We start from the raw sequence: 27,012 nt of genomic DNA, 5'->3' as shown, positions 1-27,012 counted from the left end.
TTTTGCTATATTCTCCCACCCCAATTATGAAAATCATAAACTGTGAGTGCAGAGCATCTATCCAGCTATCATGCTACCCTACGAGAAACAGGAGGTGGTGGTGGTTTATTTTCATTAATTACATTCATTAAAACTTGTAACTGGTTTTAATGTTAATGTTAAATCATCGGCAATGTGATTCAGATCTTTTTTGGTTTCAGTTATCTTCCTTGGCTCAACAGCTTGACTAAGTAAAAAAACCAATCCCACCAAATCAAAACCAGATATCTGGTGTATGACTCCATTCTCATGAGAGAAGAGCAAACATCGAGAAAGGGGGAAAAACATTTGAATCTTCATAGGACAAAGTGTGCTAGCAGACCTTGTATTTAACAGAGATACAGTCAGTCTACTCATTTACAAACTAACATTGCACCAAACTCCCTGCACTCCATAAAACTGTTCACGTGACCTAGTTAAATTCAAAGGAGTTGAGCAGTGTTGCTTCACATTCTGACCATGAACTTTTAAAGGGTAAACAGTTGAATGATGGAAAATCACTACTTTGCTATTAAAAAAACTGTTATGAGTGTGTGTGTGTGTGTGTGAAAGAGAATGCATTTCTCAATCTAGCAAAAATGTATTCTGATTCTACTGCCCAGTACATGCAGGCATAATCGATGAATGTTTCCCCACATTTGGTATGAATGCTTCTAATCAAGTTGCAGTCATTGAAAAGTAGTAACCAATAATTTTCCTATTAAAATATATGCGTCATGCCACCTCCTTAAAACCTATTTAATAGAAACTGATCCCAAAATAAGAGTCTTGGAATTAAACAAGAGAAATAATAAAAATGCTTTGTCCTGGTGTTTAAGTAAACGGAACTCTGTCGCTGACGCTGAAGGAACACAACTGATGACTTGTCCCTGACATCTGCTGGAGGTTGGTAACTTATCATCAAACTAGTGCTGAAGACTTTCAAACTTACAATTTCTCCATCTTGTCCTGTGTCCTAAATGGATTCCTACCTACAGTAAGAGATTGTTATTGTTTTGTGTTGTCAACGCTGCGTAGGAGGTTATGTCTCACTCATGTCTATTCATTGGTTTATTTGTCAGCAGGATTATGCAAAAACTACCAAACTGATTTCTAGTGTGGTGGTGGACCCTGATCGTGGTGGCAGCTGATCGTGGACTATGATTACAACAAGACTGCACGACATACAATACACCTACTCACATATTCTACCATTACTGACAATAACTCCTCAATTTAAATTATCATTGCTGCTCCCTTCATCTCTATCAGACATTTTCTTATGTATAAATACTTTAAACGTTGACACACTTTCCCATTATGTTACAAACTGTTTCTTCTAATCATTGTTATAAATATTGTGATTTTGCTGATGTTCTCAGTTACATGCGGCATCTATTGCACTTCAGTCCGTCCTGGGAGAGGGATCCCTCACATGTGACTCTCTCTGAGGTTTCTACGTCCCCCCCCCCCTGTTTATAGGATTATTTTGGGTAGTTTTTCCTTACGCTTGTTGAGGGTTAAGGACAGAGAATGTCTCACCTTGATGAGCCCTATGAGACAAATCGTGATCTGTGAATATGGGTTATACAAATAAGATTTGATTTGATTTGATGACATATAGGTAATAAAGGTTATCAGACCACTTCATATTTTCTTTCACATTTTTACTATAAGAACTAAAAAATCATATATAGGATTGTTAAGCCTTGGTGGATGTACGCGCACGACTGTGTACCATGTAGTTTCAAAGAAGTTTCCCCTGGGCTGTTAAACACTTGTTTTAAATATTCTATTCAGCAAAATGGCATCATAACACATTGCATACAAATATATTATATATACAATATTTCTTTAGAGGAAACACACAAACTAAAACACAAAACCATAAGTCCTCCAGTCCTGCGGGTGGTGCAGCCGGCTTTCGTCAAATCCTCAGAACAAGCGAGTAAGTGTGATTTCCGGTACGGACCAGCGCTCGTCCAATCAGCATCGACTCCTCCAGTGCCGGCAAATCATATTCCTTGGTCCATGTTGTATTTCTGAACTAAACCGAAATAAGGAGGAACGACTGTAAACACGTTCACCTGAGAAATACAAACCGGATCAGATCCACGTCTGCCCCATACAGCAGGTACACGGTTTGTCTGTTCCCGGTGTGTTGTGACAGAGTATAAGTTGTTTCCACTGCGAGCATGCGAGACAGCGTTAGCCAATTAGCCTTGTAAGCTAACTCCGGTGCGCCATTCATTTTTAGCATGAGGCTAAATTAAAGAAGTGACCCAACAAAGATGGGGGGGTGAGGTCGTTGTCACCTTGGTTTGTAATTTACTCCTCTGAGCAAAGGAAGTTAACTTTCAGCCTCTTCCTGTTGTCAGGAGTGAGGCGAGTGTCCACCCGAGCTAGCCAATGTGTTAGCGTCGTGCTAACGCTAAGCTACTCTGACAGCCAGGGAGCCCCATGCGCGGGCTGTAGGTGCCCGTGTGTTTACATCGGCTGTTCCGGTGCACGCGTGTCAGCTGCACCTCAACCAACGTGTGTCGTTAACAGTTTGTTCGACGTGTGCTCCAAACGTGGTTCTTTTACTTTGGAGAGTTCATGGAGTGTCCAGCTGATTGAGGGATGGAGGTTGAGATGTAAACTTAATTTAAGCTTGACTGAGATTTTAAGTTTTCCTACATGATGTTTTGGACTTTAGTCTCATATCTTTCAGTCAGTGGGAGACTCCTTAGAAACAACAACCCTCTCTCTTGGTGGAAGATAAGATCAAACTTTTTATTGATCCACACACCAGGGGAATTTCAGTTGTTACAGAAGCAGCAGACAGATCAGAATGAGGTAGACAAGAGGATAAAAAGAAATATATATAAATATATATGTGTAAAGGCAATAGAATAAAAATGCTATATACATGTTATTAATACCTGTTCTTGGCTTATCCAGGGAATTAAATATCTTACAAATCATGATGCGTCATCATATTTAAGTATAAATCCTGGAAATCCAATAAAAGTTATACCAGTTTATATGACACTTTGCCTTCAGTGGCCTAATTTAACCAGAAATATCGAAGACAGACTTATAGTATTTATAGTCTGGCTTTATCTCGGATTTGTTTATTGAAATCTTTGATAAATCCTGGTCAACTCAACTCTGACCTTTTGCAAAATCCCAGTCACATAAATTGCTCCTGTAAAGTTTGGGGTAGTACCCATAGAGTAGTGTTCATCCAGTATGAATAAGACTGCCATCGAATTGAAGCTGACAGTTGACATTTTACCTCCATAGTCAGTGTTTCATGTTGAATCTAATGTGGTAAAGTACATAGACGTCACTCTTTACTATATATTCCATTCATAATTTGATGTAGTGCAGGTTTACTGTTGTTGTTCTGACAGTCTTCTTCTCTGTGTGTATAGAGGTATGGATGCAGAGGGCTTCGGGGAGCTGCTCCAGCAGGCAGAGCAGCTGGCTGCAGAGACAGAAGCAGTGTCGGAGCTGCCACATGTTGAGAGGAACCTCCAGGAGATCCAGCAGGCAGGGGAGAGGCTGCGATCCCGCACGCTGACCCGCACCTCACAAGATGCTGCCGACGTGAAAGCGTAAGAAAAATATCCCATTTTACGTGTAGTTACACCAGATAAATAGATGTGTTGCATGTGGGGCTTCTCAGAATCAAGCTTGGCAAATGCAAAAAGGTGTCACCTGGACTGTCATGTTTCACGAAATTAAAAGTCTTGTCACAAATTCATCCAAACTGCTTGTATTGACAAAGCTTCAGCCAGATATCCGTAGACAGCTGGAGAGCTAGTGTTAGCTACCCGGTTGGCACTGGCTGAATAAAGAACTGTTCTCTTGTCTGTCATATCCTCACAACTCAGATCATATTTCTTCAGCAAATGCAAAATGACTGTTGAAATCATGTGCAGAGTTCTTTTTCATTCTATACCTCTAACAGATTAGTCACTATGGGAATGACATTTTTTTTAAACATAACAGCATTTACTTAAGTCATTTTTATTGATCCTCTGTGATTTACCACTTTACTATTCTGTCTAAGGGCTTCTTGTTTTAAGACATATGTAAAAGGAAGTTATGTTAAATCAAGTTTAACCCATTCAATCATTTAGAAATAGCATTATTTCATAGTTTGTTTGGTTTCCCTCATCAATGTCTGAACACAAATCTTGTGTTATTCCTATGTAGCCGACATGACTTGATTTTAGACAAGTGGATAGTTCTGTAATTGTAGCGTATCCTCTTATGCCCTCTAGTGTTTGTCAAGTACAACTACAGTTGTTTGTAAGTCTTTCACTGAATGACACTCATTCACTCTCTCCCCCTCTCTGACTCCCTCTCAGGTCGATCCTCCTCGGCTCCAGAGGCTTAGACATCTTCCACATCTCTCAGAGGTTGGAAAGTTTAAGTGCTGCCACAACCTTTGAGCCCCTGGAGCCTGTCAAGGACACTGACATACAGGTATGAATGCCAGAACAGGCCATGAGCACAGCTAACTGTGAGAGTTTTCTTTATTTTGTCTAATGGAAAAAGATACAGTCCACTTTATAAATGATAAGAGAGTGAGACTTCTTTCTCTCTAAGCCATCTTTGCTTCAGCATATTTAATTAAAGACGCTGGCTTGCAGAGAGCACATTCACCAGATAAGATAGTCTGCAGCAGAGACAGTCAACAACGTTTCTGAGACTATGTCTGGAGAATTAAAGGAAAAGTTACAAAATGGTCAGTGGATAAGTCAACTGACATGTCTGTGTATTTTATGAGAAACGAGGCAGTGGAGTTGTGTATTGAGAACCGGTTCTGACTTGAACTGTGTCACTTGATAATGGTTGGCAGGTGGAAAGTTTGGATTGTGTAGCGTCGGGAGAATGAAATTAGTTAATTACAGTGGATACAAGATTTAGATATTTCTTCACTTAGAAATATTATCTGATTAAGGATCGAGATTGATGAGAACCTAGTTGAAATAATTGTAGGAAAAGAAACTGACATATTTTAAACTGACATGAATTTAAAATGCCTTTTATATACTGTACAATATATATTATTCATGTCAGTTATATGTTTCTAAGAGGAATTGAGGAGCAGGATTCAGTCATAAAGACTTTTTGTGTCAGTTGGAGTTATGATCAGCTCCAGGCAGCACTTAATGAACCAGTCTGTATTTCTTTGTCTTGAATATAGTAATTTAGCTCCATCTCTAAGTTTCTATCCCTTTTATCATTTATTCCTCTTCATATTCCTCTATGACTGTGCAGCTTTTCTTCTTCTACATTTACTCATCTGTTTTCATCCATATCTTATGTGTTGTTCTTGGTTAGGTGGGAAGAAAGGCATGGGTGGGTTTGACTGACTCACTGGAAAAGCACTTACACACACACACGCACTCCTTCTCTGCACTTTTGCTTCACCTCTTATTGGTTTATAGGGAGACAGTGCATCACACAGATCCATCTCAGTAGAAATGTGCAGTGTAGGGTTGCTGCGTGAGTCAGGTCGATGTTACCGGTGTTACACGGTGTTCAGACACACACCGATCTCATATCTTGACTGAGCCAAGCTCTGAACGCTGTCACGCTACATCACCCCACTTCTTTCTTCCTCCTACAGCAAAGCATTGAATGTGGTGCTGGGAGAGTCTCAGTCACTTTACATCACCAGGAACAAGGAGAAGAAAAGAGGATAAGTGGTACAGAGATGTTACAGGATACAAACACAGTACAGGATTGAGAAAACACAACAATATCACTTACTGAAAAAACAAGCTTGTTACAGTAGTTTCATACTTAAATGTTAGATATCAAAGAAAATGTTCTCAAACTGTATTTTACTGATTGAATCACTATATATCCAGATAAAACCAGATACAAATAAACAGCTAGAAATCAAATCACCAAAACATTTTGTGCTTGCAGTTGCAGTGTAGCTTGAAGTCGGATACCAAAACTGGGTGTGACGGTTTTTATAGCTTTTTGCACACACGAAATTACTCTAAAAATGTAATAAAGAGAAATCAGTGTGTTGTTACCATTTTTCAAGTCTCACCAAAGAGATGATCTGATTTCCTAGTTCAGATTTATAGGAAGAGTCTATATGAATCATACTTAGCTGCTGTCAGACACTGATGCTCTTATCGTTACTGTCTTCATAGAAGGTGGACAGACCCATTAGCCTCCAGTTCTGTACTGATCCACCTCCTTCAATCTGATTGTTGTAATTGCAACGCTCCAATGTCCAGGCAGTTTAAGGGAGGTGCTGCTGTTGATGTCTCCTTCATGAATTGTTGGTTGTTTATATTCTTGTGTTGTACATTAACTTCTTGTTAAAATACATACTTCAAGTAAGAGTGTGTATCGGGACCCGCCCTGATCCTGTGTATTGTACCTTTTTGCTCATCTGTCTGAGTGAGAAACTGTAGAAGAGTGCGAAGTATCCTGAGGAGCAATAATATTGTTTAAACCAGGTCGGATAAAATACAAAACAATATTTAAAGGGTTTCATTTTAAGATGAGGATTGGGGGAGTATACAAGTTTGAGTGAGAGAAGTGCAAATAGAGTATGCTGCCAGTGTGTGTGTCTATCTGTGTGTGTGTTGTGCATGAGTAAGCTGATAAATGCCTCCTGTCTGACACACACTCACACACAGTGCTGAGGTTTATTGGTGTGTGAGTGATGTGTCTGTATGTATGGTTGAATGCAAATGAGTGAGAATCTTACTATAGAGGCCCATATAGCCACAGCCCTGGATTAAGGGCTTCAAGGACCTCGTTTCTAGACTCCACACAAACACACTGCACATCTCACAAGACTGTTTGCTTTTCATTCTTGTCTTGTCTCATTTCTCACCCTTTTGTCAAACACTTAAGATATTAAAAAAAATCCAAGTTCTTCCAGGGAAACCTTGAGAAAATGTAGATTAAACATCACTGTATAACCAAAGAAGTTTAAAAATAATGTGTTTCATTCTAGCCAGCATATGCTTTTTTGTGAATCATAGAACCCAATTATGGTATATTGATTTACATTATAACCTTTTCCTAATTCATATATCCACACAAAGGACTCACAGCATTGAGAACAGGAAGAAAAAATACAAAAACACAAACCTGATGTGTAATCGATCAACGGGATATTAATTATCAACTATTTTGATAACTGATTTACCACTTGAGTCATTTATCAGGTAAAATAACCAAGAATTAAATTAAAATTAAAATTGTGATGCTTATCCTTGTATTCTAACAATATAGTTAGTATAGTTAGTACAAGAGATCCAATGACATCACCTTTTTACTTTAAATTTTATGAACAATTAATAAGATGATCATTAATTAAAGCCCAAATATCTATATTTCCACATTGCCTAAATCACTATTTGTGCACTATTATAGTAGATTAATTACTGTTCTAATGATTTTACTGATTCTCATCCCTATTCCTCTTGTCAGTTCTTTCTTTCATATCTACATTGTACAAGTACATTGAAACATGTGAATCCAAAGATGTAGACGGAAGAACACCATCAGGAGCTGATAATTAAATGAGGCTAATTCTCGACACCCAGACCTAATCCTATTATAAGACATGCATGCACAAATTTACCCCCAGCAGTGTAGATGTTTTTATAATTAAATCCTCTTTTTGTTCTCTTCCAGTTTGGCATCTGTACAATATGTTCTGTGTCTGCAATTGTCATGAACGAAACACTGTTCAGTGCTTCTGGGTTGTGTGTGTTCGTATCGGTCGTGAAGTAATGTATACCCACAAAGGAAGAGGACAAATATGGAGAATGTGAAACAAGGAGACAAAATACAGAGAAAGTAGATGGAGACAGACAGAAAAATGTAAACTGTAGTCGTGGAGCGCTGAGAGCGATACTGGTAGAAAAATGGCGACTGCCTGCAGTTTTTTTTTTTTTTTGGTCTCCGTGTCCTCGTCTCACTTTTCACTGTTCCATCTCTCTCTCTCTCTCTCTCTCTCTCTCTCTCTCTCTCTCTCTCACACCTCACCCTCTTTGAGCTGGTGCCTCAGCTTCCTCTCCCTTTCTCTTCTACTTCACCTTCCTCTCTCTCTCAGATTTTTCTACTACTCATTTTCATCCTTTCACTCGCTTATTTTTCTCGTCTTCTGCTGCCCTCCCCAACCCCTCTCGTATACACACACACACACACAGAGTGAAGCTATGTCAGTACTGTTCGCCTATCTCAGCAGATGCTCAGGGCTTAGCCAACTGCATCCGCTGAACGCATGCCATCACTGCTGAGGGGTGTGTGTGTGTGCAGTGCGTGTGTGGTGCACAGGCTCCCTGTGCTGCGTTTGCATGCCTGTATCTGTGTCAGGCACGATCGATCGCTGGCATATACAGTGCACAACCATGTGCTCATGAATGAACGTGTGTGTAGCGTAGATTTGGCTGCACGTGGGAGCATGCATTTTCATCCGTGTGTGTGTGCCGGCCTGCACATATGAATGCAGCTTTACGGCATGTGAGAGAATGTGTGCCAGCCATGTGCGCAGGACTACAAGTGTGGTGTGTATTAACACGCCTGCTTTGTGTGCTTGGGCGGCGATTCCTATATATCAACCGGCACATAGGAATACCCCCCCCTCAGCCCACCCCACCCACACGTGCCTCCCAAACCCTTCATTAACTAAACATGACCCTTAAGAGCATGATTAGCCTCATTTCAAGACAGGATGTCGGAAGCCATCAACCGTGGGGGAAAAATCCATTACTATAATTGCATTGAGCCGAGGGAGGGAGGAGAGGAGGGGGGGTGAGAAAGGAAGGATGCATAGATGGATAAAATGGGAAGAAAATGAGTGGGATTGAGGGAGGGAGGGCAATCAGAGATGGAGTGAAGGAGGGAGAGAGAGAAAGAGGGAGAGGGTAGAGGATGAGAGCTGAGGGATGGATGGGGGGGGTGTCAGCTGATGGTAGGAACTGTTATTCTATATGGATCCATAGTTCCTTCTCATGGATCCCCCCCTGTGTCTACGCACTCAGTTGGTACGTCCCTCCGACAATAAAACCACCTCCAGTGAGTCTTGATGTAGCACTTCCACTTGGTTCTCCGGCTCACGCGCCAGAGAGTCACTGGCCTGCTTGCCAATGGGGAAAGGCTGCAAGCGGTCCGCCATGCCGGCTCGACAAGGCACAGGGAACACGCCCCAGTATGGCGGCCACTGCTTCTCCCCTGGCACAGCGACCTGAAGGTATGGACAGGCAGAGGGCTGTCGTAGCTCAGATACCTGGGCACAGACAAAGAAACAAACTCTTCTTTTGTTCACTCTTTCTTGTCTCATCCTCTCTTCTCATCTGTCTGTCTGTCTGCCAGGCAAGCAGGCGCTCAGCGTGAGTGAGTATTTCCCATGCACATGAATATACACATACACACACACACTAACACACAAAACTACACACATACACACATAGACCGGCAAGTGCTTTGTCTGACAGACCTTTTTGTTTCATTTCTCTTTCTCAACCTCTTCTGTGTTTATTCTACATTTTGTGTGGCTGTGTGACGACCATGATGATGATGACGATTTTATAAATTGATTGTATGATTACACCCAGACATCACTGTCTCCAATGCACAAATGCACATGTCTGTGTGTGTATTTGTACTGTAGTATTTTACAAATATATTTTTGCCTCACAGGAAGCAAAGGAGCGAAGGGTGGGGTTTCTCTCGGACACACACACACACACACACACACACACACACACACACACACACACACACACACACACGCTCACTAGGGCAGTGGACAGCGCATTCTGTCGTGGCAAATGAGGACAGAAAGCCTTCCACTCTTTCATCATGACACAGAGAACAAGGCTGCCTGCGTTCGTTTTCTCTTTAACTGCTCACTGACCGTGTCCTTACGTAGCCTTTGGATTCCTCGAGACCCTGTATCTCTACAACATGACTGTGTCTCGTAGAGTCTGTGTGTGATAAGCATGAAGCCAGATGGAAAGTTGAAAATCTGATTCCCTGATTTTACCCCGAACATACAGGGAAAAATTCAGGTGCGTTCAGACGCAGACAGTTTGACTGTCTTGACCGAAGCTAACAGAACGAGGGCCTGTGTGCGGTGGAGAACGAGCACATGTGTGCGTTTTAACATGCGTATGTTGAAACGCACAAACACGCATGCATAAAATTACACAAGTAGTTGTCAGTGCCAAAAATGGTCATATGTGATCTGCGGATTATAATAAGATGTATTTTTAGAGACACAATCAGGCGTCCTCTGTAATTTTATTATATTTGCTGATTGTTGCAGAATTAGAGACAAAGACCGAAACTTATATCAGTTATATTGTGAATTGAATGCAAACTGGTCCTCAGGTCCGTCCGTCTTCCCTGTTCAGTATCTGGTATTTTTTTATCATCATCAATTCTGTATTTCCTGATTAATCCTCAGCTATTTTTCGTGGCTGTGTTTCTGTTCCTGTAGAAGTCCCCGGCTCTGTCTGGCCAGCAGGCTGTGGGTGTACAGTGGCTTGCAGATCTCTGAGGATACACAATACAGGGGTGGGGCAACTGAAAATGTACATCTTTAGATTCACCTATTGCCCAGCACTGAATATTGAATGAGTGAAAGTGAGAGTTACGCATCGTCTTCTAAAATTTAACCGAGGCTCTTTAATATTAAGCCTTTCCCCTATATTTTGCGTTTATTTTTGCCACGGGGGCATCTGCACTGTTTAGTCAGTGTGAAATGTTGGGTACAGTGTGTCTCAGACTGAATAACATGCCAAGTCTTTCACATACTTAGTGCTGATATGATGTTAGCAACAGTGATGTCGTGTCTGTCGGTGATAAAGCCTCGAAATCGGCTCAGAATTTGGTAAAACTTGGTCAGATTTACAAATGAACCTAGAAACAATAAAAGACGATACAATTTGTGATGCATTTTCTTTTTTTAAGCATTATCTAATGTCAGTAACAGCTCTTTGTCTTTTGTTAATTTTATAAAAAAAGTACTATATCATCCCATACGCTAACATTTTGAGGCAAGAAAGATGAAGACGAGTATATTTCAGACAAATTGGAGATTTGGCACCAGCTCTTGGCGAACTTGTCAGTTAACGTTTTGGCACAAAAAATGTCGTATAGGCAAAGTCACTGGCAGCACAAATGCAGCTGGCAACAAAATGACAGCAATGAACAATCATTTCTTCCTGTACTCCCGTTAAAACCCAAAAATGCTGAGGCGACTGCCCAGCAGAGTCTTCCAGTATACGCAGCTTGTATGCTTTTGTAAAGAGCAACCCCCTCCCTCGTCTGTGTCTGGAGAAGATGTTCGTCTCATTCCTCTCTCTCCAATTTGAAATGGACCCTTGACAGAAAATATCCCCCTCTTACATTGTAGTAGATATTTTCTATAAACCCTTGTTACGACTATTTTATTCTTCTCTATTTTCTTCTTCTGCTCTCCTCTGCTCATTTCTATTCTATTTCTATTTTTCAGTGCAGCTCTCCAGTGAGCCTTGACCTGAGCTCGTCTCTGGTTAGAGCACTTAAATATAGACCCATTGTCGGCCTCTCCTGGGGAATAAAGTGAGGGTGGGGGCAGAGGGTAAATGGGAAGGTTGGAAGAAACTTATTTCCCCTATAAATAGATTAAAATAGACTAAAACTATTTTTTTTTACAGCGTTTCCCCAAGACGGTAAGTTAAACTGCTCTAGCCTTAGCTGCATATGCATACTAGTTAATATTACACGAAAGCTGCTTTTAAACAAGCACTGAAGTCAGGGGATTTTCCTGAATTTTTTTAGACCACAAATGTCCGGACATCTTCCGGTACTTTGTGAACACGTCTGGGGAAAGTCTCCTGCGGCATTCTTCATTCGTTAAAAGTCAAATGTCTTGAAAATATGAAGGGCCCATTTTTCAGTACATTTTTCTGTAGTTCATGTCTGAAAACTGCAAAGCTCGAAGTAAGCTATTCCTTTAGTGACAGCAGATTGGTAAGAAAGTTATGTAAGATAGTTAAAGGACGTCCGTAGCATTGTCCCACCACAGAAAAATACATATTTGACTGAATCCTTGTCCAAAACTAAACTGACTCACATAGTGCTTTCGTTGAAGGACGCTACACTCGTCATACTGTTTTTCTGTCTGAGTGAGTTTGTGACCTGAATGACTCCACTCTCGTATTACTAACCCACTTAGATCGAGTTAATCTGCCTTCCACTATGACTGAGCGTGGCCCAGTTCATGGCTTCCTCTCTATGAAGGACCTTAATAACATCCAAGAAGAGTTGAATTAAGGCCGTTAATGTGATTTACATCACTGACTGTGGTAATGACCTGAAGATGCCTTTCGGATGAGAGTGAAACATCTACAACCAAGTGCCGTTGCTGTCTATTCAACTCTTTTTGGATAACTATGACCTGGATGACTGAGCATCTTCACCTTATTAAGAGGAGAAATGTAGAAAATGAAACAAACTGCTGTTTCTTCTGGCTTGAAATGGGTTGGATTTGCCCTTTTTTCTCTGTCACTGGTACTTTGACAACTTCTTTTGTCGGGTGACGGCCCCTCTTCCTCTGTGGAGTTCTTATAAAAGACGAGCTTAGACTCATTCTTACTCCTCTTTTAGAGACGAGAAGCGGGGCACACCCTCCACTAGTCACCTGTGTATCGCAGGGTTTGATAATCAGTCCCTCTATTGTAGTTTGAGATTGGCCTTTCTGCTTCCAGTTTGCCCTGATTTGCCGGGATAAAGGGATGAAAGTGAAGGAGGAGGAGAAGAATGCAATGACAGACAGAGGTGAAGGCTGGGAGCGAGGAGAGAAAGGATGGGTTGGGATTCAATGAGGCTGAAGTAGGTGGGCGATTAGAGGAGCAAGTGAGAGGTGACGAGAAAGGAGGAGCGAAGCCAGGAGCACCCACGTCCCTGTAGATCAGAATAATCTCCAGTCAGATTGACAAATGCTAAACCGCTCTCTAATCTAAAGTGCTTATTCTAAAAACTGAAATTATCCTACATATGCTACAGGTAGAAAGACGTATGGCGCCGTAAATGTCATCAATAAAACATGCCATTATCTGACAGAGGGGAACGACTCCACCAACTCAAGGGGCCGTTTAGTCAGGCGCTGAAGGCGTATAGGTACATCAATATCAGAAATAATGTGCAGTGGCATGAATGCAAATTTGAACAGACAAATTTCTGGCGGTTGTTTTGACCTGTGAGGCAATAAAACTGAGAAAAACCAAGCAAAACCATCGCGTCTTACAATGTCCTTGAATTAATGAGTAAATGAAAAAGCAAATGAAAAGTTAAATTTTCTCCCGTTTTCTGTTGATTGAATTATCTTCTATTTTCCGGGGCCACAAAAGTGCTTGTATTCATACATAATGTAATCTTGTTAAGTGCGCTGAAGCAATCATGTTAATTCATCGATTGCAACAAAATTATGATAAATTCTCTCGTTATTGTGAGGAAATTCTGTTTTTCTCCAACTAAACTGAATATTTAAAATCCTTTGGTTGTTCTGAAGGTGAAATGTGCAGTTTTTAAAACACTCTGTTGCAGTGAATGATTAATTCAGCGCCGTCCGACCTTTTCAGTCAAATTCAACTTTTTAAATGTGCCCTTCTTGTCATTTTATACACTACAGCAAATCCCTTGTATGTGGAAACTTGCTTGGCAATAAAAAAACAGATTCTGATTTTAATTCTCAATTACAGGAAACGATGCCGTTAAATTGGTGATATTATTGAATGTGAATGTTATGATCACAATTTACTTTGTAGCTGAGATATATAATGTGTGATGTGCTGCATAATAAGTTGTTTGCCAAAAGAAGCTTTTTGTGTAAATGTGTATAATTTGTTTGATACAGTAACAGCCTGTGACCCACCCTCGTGTTCGCTCTTAGGGAACAGAGACAGCATTTAGAGCATAGCCACCATTTTGGTGTTCTTGCAAGATGGACGTCCACGTCCTCGTTCCCCTCCTGCCGAGCGCTATCATGTTCTGTCCCGTATACTCCAGTTCTTACCACTTACCGACCTGACAAGAGGTTTTATTATCAGTTCAACAAGATATGAATAATTACCTTGTTCATACAAAAGGGCCAGAACAGGGGGAGGAATGTTTGCAGCGGCAGCCATCTTGAGTTTGCATCAAAATGGAGGCTGTGATGACTGCTGTCTCATAGCAGAATGGTGCATGAAGAGCAGCAACGCTTCTCCGGCCTGCCTGTACATCCAGATAAATTGGCCACTATACGTTTGACTAATCCTGGCAGTGCATGATGTGACTGCACACGTCTGAGAAGGGCAGAGAAAGAAAAAAAAAAGGGGCGGAAAATTGAGGAGCAGCTTCTATCTCCCGTAGAGCAAATGATGGCGCGCCTGCTAAATCTGTCCCCTTAGAACTCGCCGCAAACAGTTTATCTCTGCTTTATTTGGTCCCCACCAGTCAAACTAATATCACCTGCTTTTTCTCTCTCTGTTTGTCACTGTGCGTCATCCCCTCCCTCCATCTCTCTGTCTGTCTGCCTCGTTCACAGGGCTTCCTGAAGAATGAGAGGGACAACGCCCTGTTGTCGGCCATTGAGGAGTCTCGTCGCAGGGTCAGTATTTTCTCTCACGATGAAGAAGATCTACAGATGGGGTTTACGAAATCTAAATCCTGCTTTGTAGGAAACAAGTTCCAAAAGAGCATCTCCAGATTCAAACAGGCCCGAGAAGCCAAAAATATAGTTTTTTGTTCTTTACAGGTGAAATTATGTACACTTTAAATGACCAGTAATCAGAAAGTAGTTATACACGGGGGCTTCCTCGTGTCACTTACTTTCAGATTAGCACTTTAGTGTGCATGGACATTAGCACATAACAGTATTGGAACACTTAAAAAAAATAAAATAATGTGCAATATCTGTGCACTGTGATCTTAAAGTCCCTCTGGTGGGAACCTTGAGGGAATAGTTTTGAAATGGCTTCCCTGATGTGCAGAGCTAATAGGCCCTTTTTAATTAGCTGCCGTTCCCATTATCTCTCTCTCTGCTCCCTGGGAGACGAGAAGGGTGGAAAACATCTAATGCAACGAAAGATTTAAAAGAAAGTGGATTTTAGATGTTCTGGCAGATTTCTGAATGACCGCTGCAGCTTTTACACGACAGGAAATGTGGGATTGTTAAACGACAAATTTAGTTTGAGATGTGCGATGTCACTGCAGCTGCTTCACGTGGATGTGATCTCATTTAAATTTAAAGTCCTGTCACCACTCGCAGTTGTACATTTATAAGGCTGATGAAATTATCTGTATTTGAGCGAAATCTGATATTGATATAATGTCTAATATATATTTTTATTGGTTGGGAAATGGGACCATGATATATATTTACTGACTTCTGCCATTTTGCATTTAAATATTTACTTATCAGTGCTCTCTGGTGGACAAACTATTTATGTAGTGAACTCACTTACCTAAATGATCAAATTTTAAACTATATTTTAAAGCGTTGACATCCAGACAGCGACCAGTTTAAACCAGTAAATTCTGGCTTTAGACCAGATCTGTGCGTCCCTGAGCTGGAGTTTCAATTATCTCACGTTCCCTTTATCCCACGCTGAGTCTCTGTGGAGAGTTAAAATGGGCTGCAGTGTGTCCTGGTGGAGTAGTGCAATCTTAACTGAGGTCTGCTGCTAAATCTGGTGTGTGTGTGTGTGTGTGTGTGTGTGACTGTCCAATTTACATAACTAGTGCAGGGCTCGCCCAAAATGTGCCTGTCAACTGGGGCTGTGTTTTCTAGAGAGCATCATCCAAACAACTTCACACAAGTTACCCATTTTGGAATCGCATCAAATGTACAGAGCCACAAACAAGGGGCAGAAAAAAAAGATTTACAAACACCAAGGTACAGAGATAATGAGAATTAACACTTCTTAATATACAATTCATTCTAGTTCTATTACTAGAATGGTGCTTAGTTGAGTGCTTACCTCCACCAGGGGCCAACAGCTCCACCAAATCCATCATGTTCATTTGGACATAGTCCTGAAACTATTAAAGATACATGAAGCTGTTGATTCTCTACTGAATCCACATTATTTGAGTTACATTTTGGTGGCAGTCAGGTTTCTAGCTGTATTTGTTACCGTACAGTGGCTGAAAAAATACATACTCCTAATAAAATTAGTAAGATCTGGATTTTTCTTTGGATCCGCACCCAAGCCTGTGTCCCCTTTGTCTAGATTTGCCATGATTGAAAGGTTTCTTTCTTGGTTTACGTTCCCATCCAGTTTCGTGGAATTATTTTCAGTAGTATTCGTAATCATACAGCAACATGCAACATAAAAAAATTATATAAAGACTGTATTCTTCAGTTGTTTCTCTCATGGTCAAGTATTTCCAGTTGTTCATAAGCCCTTATCAGAGACCTTGCTCGTTCTCACTAATTTAAAAATTACAGGTAAGTGTTCACAAGGTCTCTTTAAAAACAGAATAAACAACTTTCCTCTTTCTCCATTTGGATGCATAGATGAGGACCATGAGGTTACTCAAAATGGAATCATGCTAACAGTCCTCCATGTTAATACCAGACTCAGTATATTCTCTGGTGAGAGCAGCAGATAGAAGGATTTTGGTCGACTGCCAATCCTGCAAATCCTCCCAAAATGTCACAGAGTAAATACAGCGGATAAACAGATGATCAGTGGTTTCAGTTTCACCCTCGCAAAAGCTGCAGTTTCTGTGATCTACAGTAAATCTCAGTCCTAGCAGGTCATTGGATGAATACATATCAGGACTTTAAAAGAGGACTCAAGGCTTTCTTGTGAACTGCTCATCGTATCAACTGCATACCTGCACGTGTGTATGTTTTAAATTGATGGCATTTATACATCGAACTTTAGCGAGCTAAGATCACTAAGGCAATTTTGGAATATTCCAAAACATATGAAAATACATGAATAAATGCATCACATAGCATCTAACGTGAGATATTATGAATAATACAGGTACAAGAGTTTGGCAGCAAAACTTCTTGTTCTCATTTACAAATGTCACATATAAGTCGCACTTCAGAGTCAAATCTGCTGCTTCAGAATGATCTCTATCTTCAAGTTGCATCATTTATCATTCCTTGTATTTTGTGATTTGGATTCTTATATCACACACTAACACAAGAATGCGCTAAGTACGATTGGGCTCCTGTTTCAGACGTTCCTGCTGGCGGAGGAGTACCACCGCGAGTCCATGCTGGTCCAGTGGGAGCAGGTGAAGCAGAGAGTTCTGCACACGCTGCTCGGAGCAGGAGAGGACGCTCTCGACTTCAGTCAAGATGTGGAGGTACAGGATGCACCACTCAGAGCTACTTTAGGACGAGATACGTCCACAGTTCAAGAGGACAAGAGGCAACTAATGAAAAAACTGATTAAGAAAGATTGACTGTCTCAGTCCGTCACAAGGTTTTACCTGATGAGAAAACCAAATAAGATTTTGCAGAACACTTGCTTCATTGAAGGTTAAACAGTCGAGGCAACACTGTAGCTTGTCGAGAGGATCTTTCATCAACAAGTCTGTAAATTTGTCAGATTTACTGCCTCATGGACGCAGCCCTGCACAACCTTTCCTCTCTTTAATAAGAACTGCCATAAAAAATGAATACCTCCCTCAAAAGGAAAGCGCAGGTCCACCGCCGTCGCTCTTTAATAATAAAGAGGCCTGAAGAAATGTCTATTTTTGGCTTTACTCTGGAGGGGAGGCAGGTAGGATAGAGACACCAGGTTTCACTCCCAGATTCAGTGGTCTACTGTCTGGTAGTTTACAATTTAACACCTCGTTTCTTCAAGGCTCAGTGAATCTACAACAGAGTGGATCTATCACATAAAAGTTACCTCAACCACTGAAGTTCTAGCCTAGATTGAAGATATTGACATGAATTGTTTAATCATTGAGCAACAGAGTCATTTTCTAATATATTTTGTCACAAAAACACAAAAAGCATCTATATTTGACTATATTTAATAAGTCTACTGATAAGTCTCAACTCTCTCAGGCCGATTTCTTGCCTCGATCTCGTTTAAAGAAACCAGAATTATCTGTTATATCAGAGACTTGTAGATACTATTTAAAAGACTTGTGTATCATCCTGTGGGAACATAGCCCAGCTTTCATTGGACAATATGCCTGGAAACAGATTATTTATCTTTTTGTCACCAGTACATTATGTTCCTAATTGTTTTTAACCACTTTACTTTTGTGCCACTTGCTCCTGTGCAGTGTATCTATGAAGTAAACTCTCTTCTCTGTTATAGCCGAGCTTTGTGAGTGAAGTGACGGCTCCGGGAAGGAGCGCGTTGGACAGCGTGGAGGTGGCCTACGGACGACAGGTGAGTCTCTTTAATGTTTATTGAAATGCGAAGGAAGAGACAGGAAATATCTACTATGTACAATAAACAATTTATACTTTGGGAAATTAATTCAAGCCCATTAATCTCCGTGTCGTAGTTTTACACTTCCTGAAATTGATCTCCAACTATTTAATATATTCACCAATTTATTTTTTAATCCAAGAACAAATAATAATATTTCAAATGATTTGTGACCAATTTGTCTACAAAGCAGAATATTTTACACTTGGTTAGTAAGTAATGAACAAACAATTCCCATTTTCAGCTACTATAAATACTATCTGATCACTGATTTACTAGCAAAGAAATAATCATAAATGACAAAATATAGAAATCTTTTCATCTATGAAAGAAAATAGCTGTCAACGTTTTTACTGAAAATACAGTTTTTCTTTCCAACATAAGTGCATCACTGCTTAAATCTAAAGAAGTTAAGTTAGAGTAAATTAAACACAGATGTTTAAATTCTGTTTGTGATGCCTCGTCTGGTTGTTGAGTTAAAACTGGGTCACAGCGAGCCAGGACGAGGCGGATCAAACATATTGATTGATTGATTGGGCGTTAGAGCTGAAATCTGGGTAATTCTCTCTCTCTCTCTCTCATTGGGTGTCTATGTCTCTCCACTACCCCTCTCTCCCCCCCTCTCATCATCCTGTCTGACCTTTTCTCTTTCCCTCTGTGTTTGTCTCTCGTCTGCTACATGACGCAGTGCCTCGAATGTGGCTTTTCCTTCGACCATGTGTCGACACATTGCGTGCGGAGTCATCTGTCTTGTCTTTGTCATCCTCTTTGACGACATTTTTATTGTTTTGATTCTTTTCTTCCTTTTCTTTGTTGTGAACCATTTCACTCGATGGTCGTAGCCTTTTCTTTCCCTGATGGAGTTGTAGGCGGATTTTAAGATATTTTTCTTGAGCTGTTGAAACTAAACCTGAAAAGTGAGCATTTGAACAACCTGGGGGAGCAGCTGTCATCAAATCAAATCTTTTTCTTTCCTTGTTCAGATCTACATTTTCAATGAGAAGATAGTGAATGGTCATATTCAGCCCAACCTGGGAGACCTGTGTGCTTCTGTTGCTGAAAGCCTGGATGACAAGGTAACACTCACATCTGCTTAGTGTTTGCTCCGTGTGTTTTCCCTGTGAATGCGCCTGTGACCCTCCTGCTCTCTCTTCACATCAGAACGTATCAGACATGTGGCTGATGGTGAAGCAGATGACAGACGTGTTGCTGGTGCCGGCTAAAGACACACTGAAGAGTCGCACTTCAGTTGAAATGCAAATGGCCTTCGTACGTCAGGCACTCAGCTTCCTCGAGAACAGGTAACTGCGCTTGTTCTTTTGGGAATGGAAACTTCTTTTTGAAGTTTTATGTAAATGTTATTGCAGGATATTTAGTAGTCTGCACCAAGATGAGTAATTCTGTCTGTGTCTCGTTTCTCCCAGTTATAAAAACTACACCATGGTCACGGTATTCGGGAACCTCCATCAGGCCCAGTTAGGAGGGGTGCCAGGAACATACCAACTAGTCCGCAGTTTCCTCAACATTAAACTACCAGGTCCCCTGCCTGGCATGCAGGTAACACACACATTTCAACATCACCTGCACCACACACTTAATTGAAATGTGATATTTCACCAGCTGCCGCGCTCATTGATCAACCTGCCAAATGAAACCCAGATTATTGAGAACACACCTGCAGCTGCCAAATATCAAGATCCTGACTGAGAGATGTTTGTATCTGTGCCATCTCTAAGATTAAGCAATGTATTCTGTATTCATCTACAAAAACAACACAATTTGTTCTCTCAACCTCTGCCCAGTGCTTGGTTTAAACTGCTGTTATTGTGTAGTCAACATGCACATGTACACAATCAGTCTTTCCTGCCTGAACAATGGCAGATGTTTGTTAAATGTGGTTTTAAATGGGACCTTGTCTTTCCATGGCATCTCTGCACACACACCTTCAATATATTCTTATTGTTGACACATTTGTATTTTATGTGTTTATGTATATACATCCTGCATTCCAGTGATTAAATGATTTTGACCATATAATAATGTGGTTTACTAAACCATAGCTTCTTGCTTGTTGGTGCTGAATCTCTGCGGAGGCAAGTTATTGGAGAAATTGTGTAGTTGAGATAATATGTCCTGTCTGCAATCAAAAACACAGTGTGAGACGGAATGTTAATTTGAAATTTATTCTGAAAAAGTCATTATTTTTTTATTATAAATTATTATTTTCACCACTGCATCAAATCATGTCTGTGTTTGCAACAGGACGGGGAGATAGAAGGCCACCCGGTGTGGGCTGTGATCTACTACTGCCTGCGTTGTGGAGACCTGAACGCAGCCATGCAGGTGGTGAACAGAGTGCAACATCAGCTCGGAGACTTCAAGACCTGGTTCCAGGAGTATATGAACAGCCCCGACAGGCGGTGAGGACACATCGTGACGTCTATAAACGGGTCAATAAAGTTCAAATTGTATTTAAATCTGTTCTTTCTAATTTCCTGTTCCTCTTCAGCCTTTCCCCAACGTCAGAGAACAAGCTTCGTCTCCACTACCGCAGAGTGCTGAGGAACAGCGCTGACCCCTACAAGAGAGCCGTCTACTGCCTGATTGGGAAATGTGACATCAGCGACAACCATGGAGAGGTAGCAGACAAGACTGAAGACTACCTCTGGCTCAAGGTACAGTACTGTCTCCTTCTTTTCACTTTGCTTGATTTGAGAGGTTCCAGTTTGGATTTTGATGTTGTTTTTCTTACTCGTGCATCTTTCTTGGAGTCACACGGGTTGTATTTCTTCAGTCTTTACATCCCGTGCACCATGTTTTGTCCCTGCAGTTGAACCAGGTGTGTTTTGACGATGACGGCAGCAACTCTCCTCAGGACAGACTGACCCTGCCGCAGCTGCAGAAACAGCTGCTGGAGGACTACGGTATGACAGTGTCTCTGTCCATTTCACTTTGCAGCATTACTTGTTGGGCAGTGGCAAAACAACAGCATCACTTTGCCTCCGTCCTTCCTCTGTTTTCTTTGCTTTCCTCGTGTAATTTTGCTCCAGAGTCGTGTCTGTGCTATGGAACCCGTATCCAGGATATTTGGGATGAAAGCTGATAAAAGAGAGGGAGAGAGAGAGGTTCAAAGCTGTGTTAGATTTTACCTGGGCAATCGCTCCTGAAATCAGTGTCAGTTTGTTTCAGAAATAACCAAACATCAGATCAAATTAGCCGTAAACTCAATTATCTTCCAACTGCCCTTTTTTAAAGATAAGCTTCCATTTCAAAATAAAACTACCCACTTAAAACAACCACAGACCCTCCCAACACATAAAAAGCAGAGCATGAGGGCATTAGGCGAAAGCACAGTTTTCTCCGCCGGGTGTTCTCCACAGGCCGATGCTGCTCCATTCAGATAACACTGTTCTCTCTCTCTCTCTCTCTCTCTCTCTCTCTCTCTCTCTCTCTCTCTCTCTCTCTCTCTCTCTCTCTCTCTCTCTCTCTCTCTCTCTCTCTCTCTCTCTCTCTCTCTCTCTCTCTCTCTCTCTCTCTCTCTCTCTCTCTCTCTCTCTCTCTCTCTCTCAGTAGCAATCCCCCTCTCCCAGTCCCCCCCCTTCACTCCCTCTTCTCAGTGTACAGCCTCGAGCCTCATTCTGTTTTCTCCCTGCTGCTCGGCGACCACCGTGTTCCTGCTTGTCCTCCATCTTGCTTCACAGCGGGATGTAAAGCCCGAAGCCTCTCTCTTCGCTTCTCTCGCGTACCGCTAAAGGCTCGCCAGCCTCGTCTGTTCTCAGCTTCTCCCTCCCTCGTTCGCTGCGTCTCCTCCTTTTCATCCCTCTTTTGCCTCACACCTGCATCAATGTTTTCCCTCCTTCCTCCCACGGATTTTCAGCCTCTTCTCGCATGTTCTCGCCTTTTGCGTGTGATTTGTTCTTTCGCTTTTCTTGTTTGCACACTCGGCTGCAGCGTCCTCCCCACACACCCCCACACACATACACTCTTATCTCCCCTCCTTCATCCCTTTTCCTCTCTTCATCGCTCTCTCCCACCTCCTCCTCCTTCCTCTTCTCTCACACGCTCTCTCGTTTTTTTGAACTAAAGTGCTGTAAGTCTGAGATAAGGCTATAAAATGGCTGACATGGTCCGCCCTGTTCTGCTCCCCAAACTTTCAGCCAGGAAGGGGATTAAGGATTATAATTAAAAAGTAAACTTGATGACTAAGTACCTGCACCAGACAAAATACTTCTTACATGTTAGTTGCCGTAGCAACTGTCAGAAGCTGACATGTCATGTCATGAGGTTTGTTCATCAGTTTAGAAGAGGCTGGCGCAGTGCGAACTTCAGTGAGCTGCTTAATGTGGTCGCCATGTTGTTTGTCATATTGATGTCTGACACTTGAACTTGGGTTGCCAGTTTCTAAGCTACTGTACAACAACCATGGACTTAAATCCTTCTAATGCTTAATAGTAGCCGTGTAAAATACAGTCTCCTTTTTGGGGCATATCCTGATGGCTGATGGCTACAGGGTTGTTAACATGGACTCGGAGAACCTTTTATTATTTGTTCTATAACTCTACTCTCTCCCCTTGTTTCCTGACACTTCTCCACTGTCACTATATCAATGTAAATTTCCAAAATCTTTTCATGTCACTTACTAATTAGATTTACAGAAAGTGGAAGTTTGGGGCATCACGACCACAATAGCACAAATTAAAGAAAAAGTTAAGAGCCGAAATCTCATTTTCATTATCATCTTTTCCCCCAAACCCTTAACTTTGTCCTCCAGAAAGGAGAGAGCGCTGTTATTAATTAGTTTTTTAACAGTTACACATAAAGTGTCAGACGGAAGAAATCATTCAAAAGGAAAAATGTGAACGTTGCTCAAAGATGAAGGAGATAAGATGTCAGTGAAATGTGTTGATTCTCATCTGGTAATAAACGTGTCTGTCCTCCTTTTGAAATTACACACAGGTCTAAGTAATAAGAGAAATACTTTCTCATGAATTTCAGTTTTCATCTAAACAATCTCTCTCTCTCTCTCTCTCGTCTTTTTGTCCAACAGGAGAGTCTCACTTCTCCGCCAGCCAGCAGCCCTTCCTGTATTTCCAGGTGTTGTTCCTCACGGCTCAGTTCGAGGCGGCGGTGGCTTTCTTGTTTCGCGTTGAGAGGCTGCGGAGTCATGCCGTGCACATGGCGCTGGTGCTGTACGAACTGCGGCTGCTGCTGAAGTCATCTGGCCAAAGTGCTCAGCTGTGTGAGTGCACTCACCTTCATCCTGTACGGCATTGCAGAAACTGGAGAAAATGTTTGGGTTTTAAAAATAATGTGTTCATCTTTTCGTTGCGCAGTGAGTCAGGAGCCTGGGGATCCTCCCATGATACGCCGCCTCAACTTTATCCGTTTGCTCATGCTTTACACTCGCAAGTTTGAGTCCACAGATCCACGGGAAGCTCTGCAGTACTTCTACTTCTTACGGTGAATAATCCCACACACCTTCACCCAGTTAGTAAAGAAAGGCAGTATGTGCCTAATATACACAGATTGAACTATTGCTTGTATATAATGATAATTGTGTGTGTTTCTCTGCAGTAACGAGAAGGACAGCCAGGGAGAGAACATGTTCATGCGTTGCGTCAGTGAGCTTGTTATTGAGAGTCGAGAGGTGAGTGTGACTATAATAGTTTTAGTTTGTATTATATCGTAAAGGTGTCACCACAATATTTCTCTGGTAAGGTTTATATATATATTTTTGATATGATTGTGAGGATTTTGTCTCTTTTGCAGTTCGACATGCTGTTGGGGAGATTAGAGAAGGACGGCAGCAGGAAGGTAGGAAGGATTTCTCTCTATCTGACCCTCTCATCTCCTCTCTGGTTATTGTGTTTCTCTCTCCTCTCTCCTTCACACTTCTCCCCTGTCACTCTTTGTCTTCACTATATTTTAGGGGTGTCAGTCTGTCATGGTTAGAATTTGCAGAACAAATCTTCATTGTAGCATTAACCAGGGTTTTTGTGCAGTTTTATGCAATGTTGAAATCTCCTTGTGTGTGATTTCTCCTCTTTGCTGGAATCAAATCAAGTTCCTCTCTGCTCCACCAGCTGAAGTAGAGCAGTATTCTCAGTCTCAGTCTCGTTCTCCCTCCTCCTCTTTAGCCGGGAGTCATAGATAAGTTTGCCGGCGACACCAGAGCGATCATCAGTAAAGTGGCTCTAGAGGCAGAGAACAAGGGCTTGTTCGAGGAGGCAGTCAGACTCTACGAACTCGCCAAGGTGAGCAGACATTTTCTTTTTTTTTTGTGATCTTTGGATCTGTATTCTGCAGCAACATCCTCTCACTGTCTGTTCGTCTCCTCGTAGAATCCAGATAAGGTGCTGGAGCTGATGAACAGACTGTTGAGTCCGGTTATTGCCCAGGTCAGTGCTCCTCAGTCCAACAAGGAGAGGCTGAAAAACACGGCGGTGGCCATTGCTGAGAGGTAAGAACACACAGACACACAGACACACACACACACACACACACACACACACACACACACACACACACACACACACACACACACACACACACACACACACACACACACGACTAGTATAGATCTATTCAGTGGTGTCATATAAATGCACAAACCTGAATGATTTCCTCTTTTCCATATGCAGGTATCGTTCTCAGAGCGTCTCAGGAGAGAAATCGGTTGACAGCACTTTCTACCTGCTCTTAGACCTGATGACGTTCTTTGACGAGTACCACGCAGGTCATGTGGACCGAGCCTACGACGTGAGTGTAGCTGTGATTGTACACAGAGACGACGGACAACTCATGAATCACATTTCTCAAACCCTGATTGATACATTGAGATGTTGTGTGTTGAGTACAGCTCCTCTTCTGTTTCTCCGTCAGGTGATGGAGCGTTTAAAGCTCCTTCCTCTCAGTCCGGACAGCGTGGAGGAGCGAGTCGCTGCTTTCAGGAACTTCAGTGATGAGGTGAGGAAACTTTCTCACGACACACAACTTGTTTTTTTTAAATACTTTATCTCTTTCTAAATTTTGTAAACGTCTCCAGGTGCGACACAACCTGTCAGAGGTGCTGCTGGCCACCATGAACATCCTGTACACACAGTACAAACGCCTGAAGGGGGCGCCGGCAGGCACGCCAGGACGGCCACAGAGGACCATGGAGGACAGAGACATGGTGAGAAGACACTCTCTATTTGAAGATCTTTGAATTTCATAAGAATCGTGCTTTATAAATACGAAACTAACTTTTTTTTATTAGGAAGACCAACATTTTTGCTCAGTGGGAAACTCTTGCTCCATTTGTGAATATTAATGCTTCAAATGTCGTCTTCTTCCTCAAACAGCAACTACGCAACCAGGCCAGAGCCCTGATCACCTTTGCTGGTATGATTCCTTACAACATGGCCGGTGACACCAACGCAAGACTGGTGCAGATGGAATTACTGATGAACTGAGACGTCAACACACACACACACACACACACACACACACACACACACACACACACACACACACACACACACACACACACACACACACAGCAGCCTTCTGAAAACCATAAACCTTCTGGCTTTTGAATATACACTCACACACACTTGTCTGTTGTTTTGTTGTGTGTTAACAGACACATCTTTACATCACCCGTCCCCGTTTGTCAGTCTCCTCTTTCTGTTCTGTTCTTTTTCCCCCATTTTGTTGTTTCATATTTGTATCTGTGATGATTTGGAATAAAAAAAACTAAGTGTACTTTTCAGTTGCATTTTTTTTATTTCATATTTTATGTTTTGCCTCATTTTATTCATTTTGCCTCATTTTGCCAGTTCATGTTTTTTCTGTTGCACACGCAGACGATCAGTCGTCTTTTTCATTGTGAGCGAAGGAGCTTCCAGTCGATGTACCTGTTAAATTGGACTTTCTGTTTTCTTAGTTCTTTCATACGTATTATCCCACAGCTGTTCAAACTTGTTTTCTCAGTCCCGCTCATTTCAGAGAGGGATGATTTCCTCTGCTCCTGCTGAGGTCTGTAGGGTGAAGGATTCCCTGAGCGAACATGTCTTACACAACACCTCTTAACCAGGTGTTGGGTTTTGATAGACATCATCACACCTTCCTCTGTGTGTGTTCATGAAGGACCGACACCGAGTTGTTGTCAAAAGGAACTTTGTCCTCCACAAGGTTCATCTTCACTTGTGTTGTTTAACAAGACAAAATGACAAACTGCAACTGCATTGAATGAATGAGATTAAAAGTGTCCGATTCCTCTTGAGCTCATTTATCCAGAGTGAGGTCAAGAAGAAATGTAATGGATTAACATTATTAAGTTAATGTCTACGACTGCTGATTGGTGGAAAAGGGAATCAGAAGTTTTGCTTATTCCTGAAGCAAATTAGTTGTTTTATTGAAATGTATTGATGGGACAGGAATGTTTTTTTTGCCTTGAATAATTTTCAATTGTCAATATTTGATCCAGAAATGATTTAAACCTCATCACACTTAGAACATTTTCTGCTTATACTCTTCTTTTTTTAAGCACCTATCTTTGCAATTTACCCGAACACTTTATCCA

General features: G+C 41.6%; 1 protein-coding gene across 2 annotated transcripts; it reads left to right on the top strand.

Moving 5' to 3' along the window:
• The first annotated feature begins 1,993 nt into the window (after positions 1-1,993).
• Positions 1,994-26,192, top strand: nup93 (nucleoporin 93). 2 transcript variants are annotated; one of them, XM_035157515.2, is made up of 22 exons: positions 1,994-2,152; positions 3,438-3,620; positions 4,380-4,497; positions 14,579-14,641; positions 17,233-17,361; positions 18,330-18,404; positions 19,430-19,522; positions 19,608-19,747; positions 19,871-20,003; positions 20,709-20,866; positions 20,956-21,121; positions 21,277-21,370; positions 23,494-23,548; positions 23,817-23,906; positions 24,021-24,093; positions 24,216-24,260; positions 24,584-24,700; positions 24,788-24,906; positions 25,088-25,205; positions 25,329-25,412; positions 25,492-25,620; positions 25,790-26,192. In XM_035157515.2, the coding sequence occupies exons 2-22, from the start codon at positions 3,442-3,444 to the stop codon at positions 25,898-25,900; spliced, it is 2,289 nt and encodes a 762-aa protein (XP_035013406.1). In that variant the 5' UTR covers positions 1,994-2,152; positions 3,438-3,441; the 3' UTR covers positions 25,901-26,192. The 2 variants fall into 2 exon arrangements, with proteins under 2 accessions (XP_035013406.1, XP_035013405.1); XM_035157514.2 differs by having other exon boundaries at positions 23,494-23,685; positions 23,780-23,906.
• Positions 26,193-27,012: the final 820 nt, after the last annotated feature.

The sequence above is a fragment of the Hippoglossus stenolepis genome, chromosome 5, assembly GCF_022539355.2.
Source record: "Hippoglossus stenolepis isolate QCI-W04-F060 chromosome 5, HSTE1.2, whole genome shotgun sequence".
Lineage (NCBI taxonomy): Eukaryota > Metazoa > Chordata > Actinopteri > Pleuronectiformes > Pleuronectidae > Hippoglossus > Hippoglossus stenolepis.
The sequence above is the reverse complement of the archived record's forward strand: the minus strand, read 5'-3'. Positions and strand labels throughout refer to the sequence as shown.

Excerpts from the sequence above, each read along its gene's own strand:
- nup93 (XM_035157514.2), top strand. The coding sequence starts at position 3,442 with ATGGATGCAGAGGGCTTCGGGGAGCTGCTCCAGCAGGCAGAGCAGCTG. Across the intron at positions 18,405-19,429 it reads AGGTGGCCTACGGACGACAG|ATCTACATTTTCAATGAGAA; the intron begins GTGAGTCTCTTT and ends TTCCTTGTTCAG. Across the intron at positions 19,523-19,607 it reads CTGAAAGCCTGGATGACAAG|AACGTATCAGACATGTGGCT; the intron begins GTAACACTCACA and ends TCTTCACATCAG.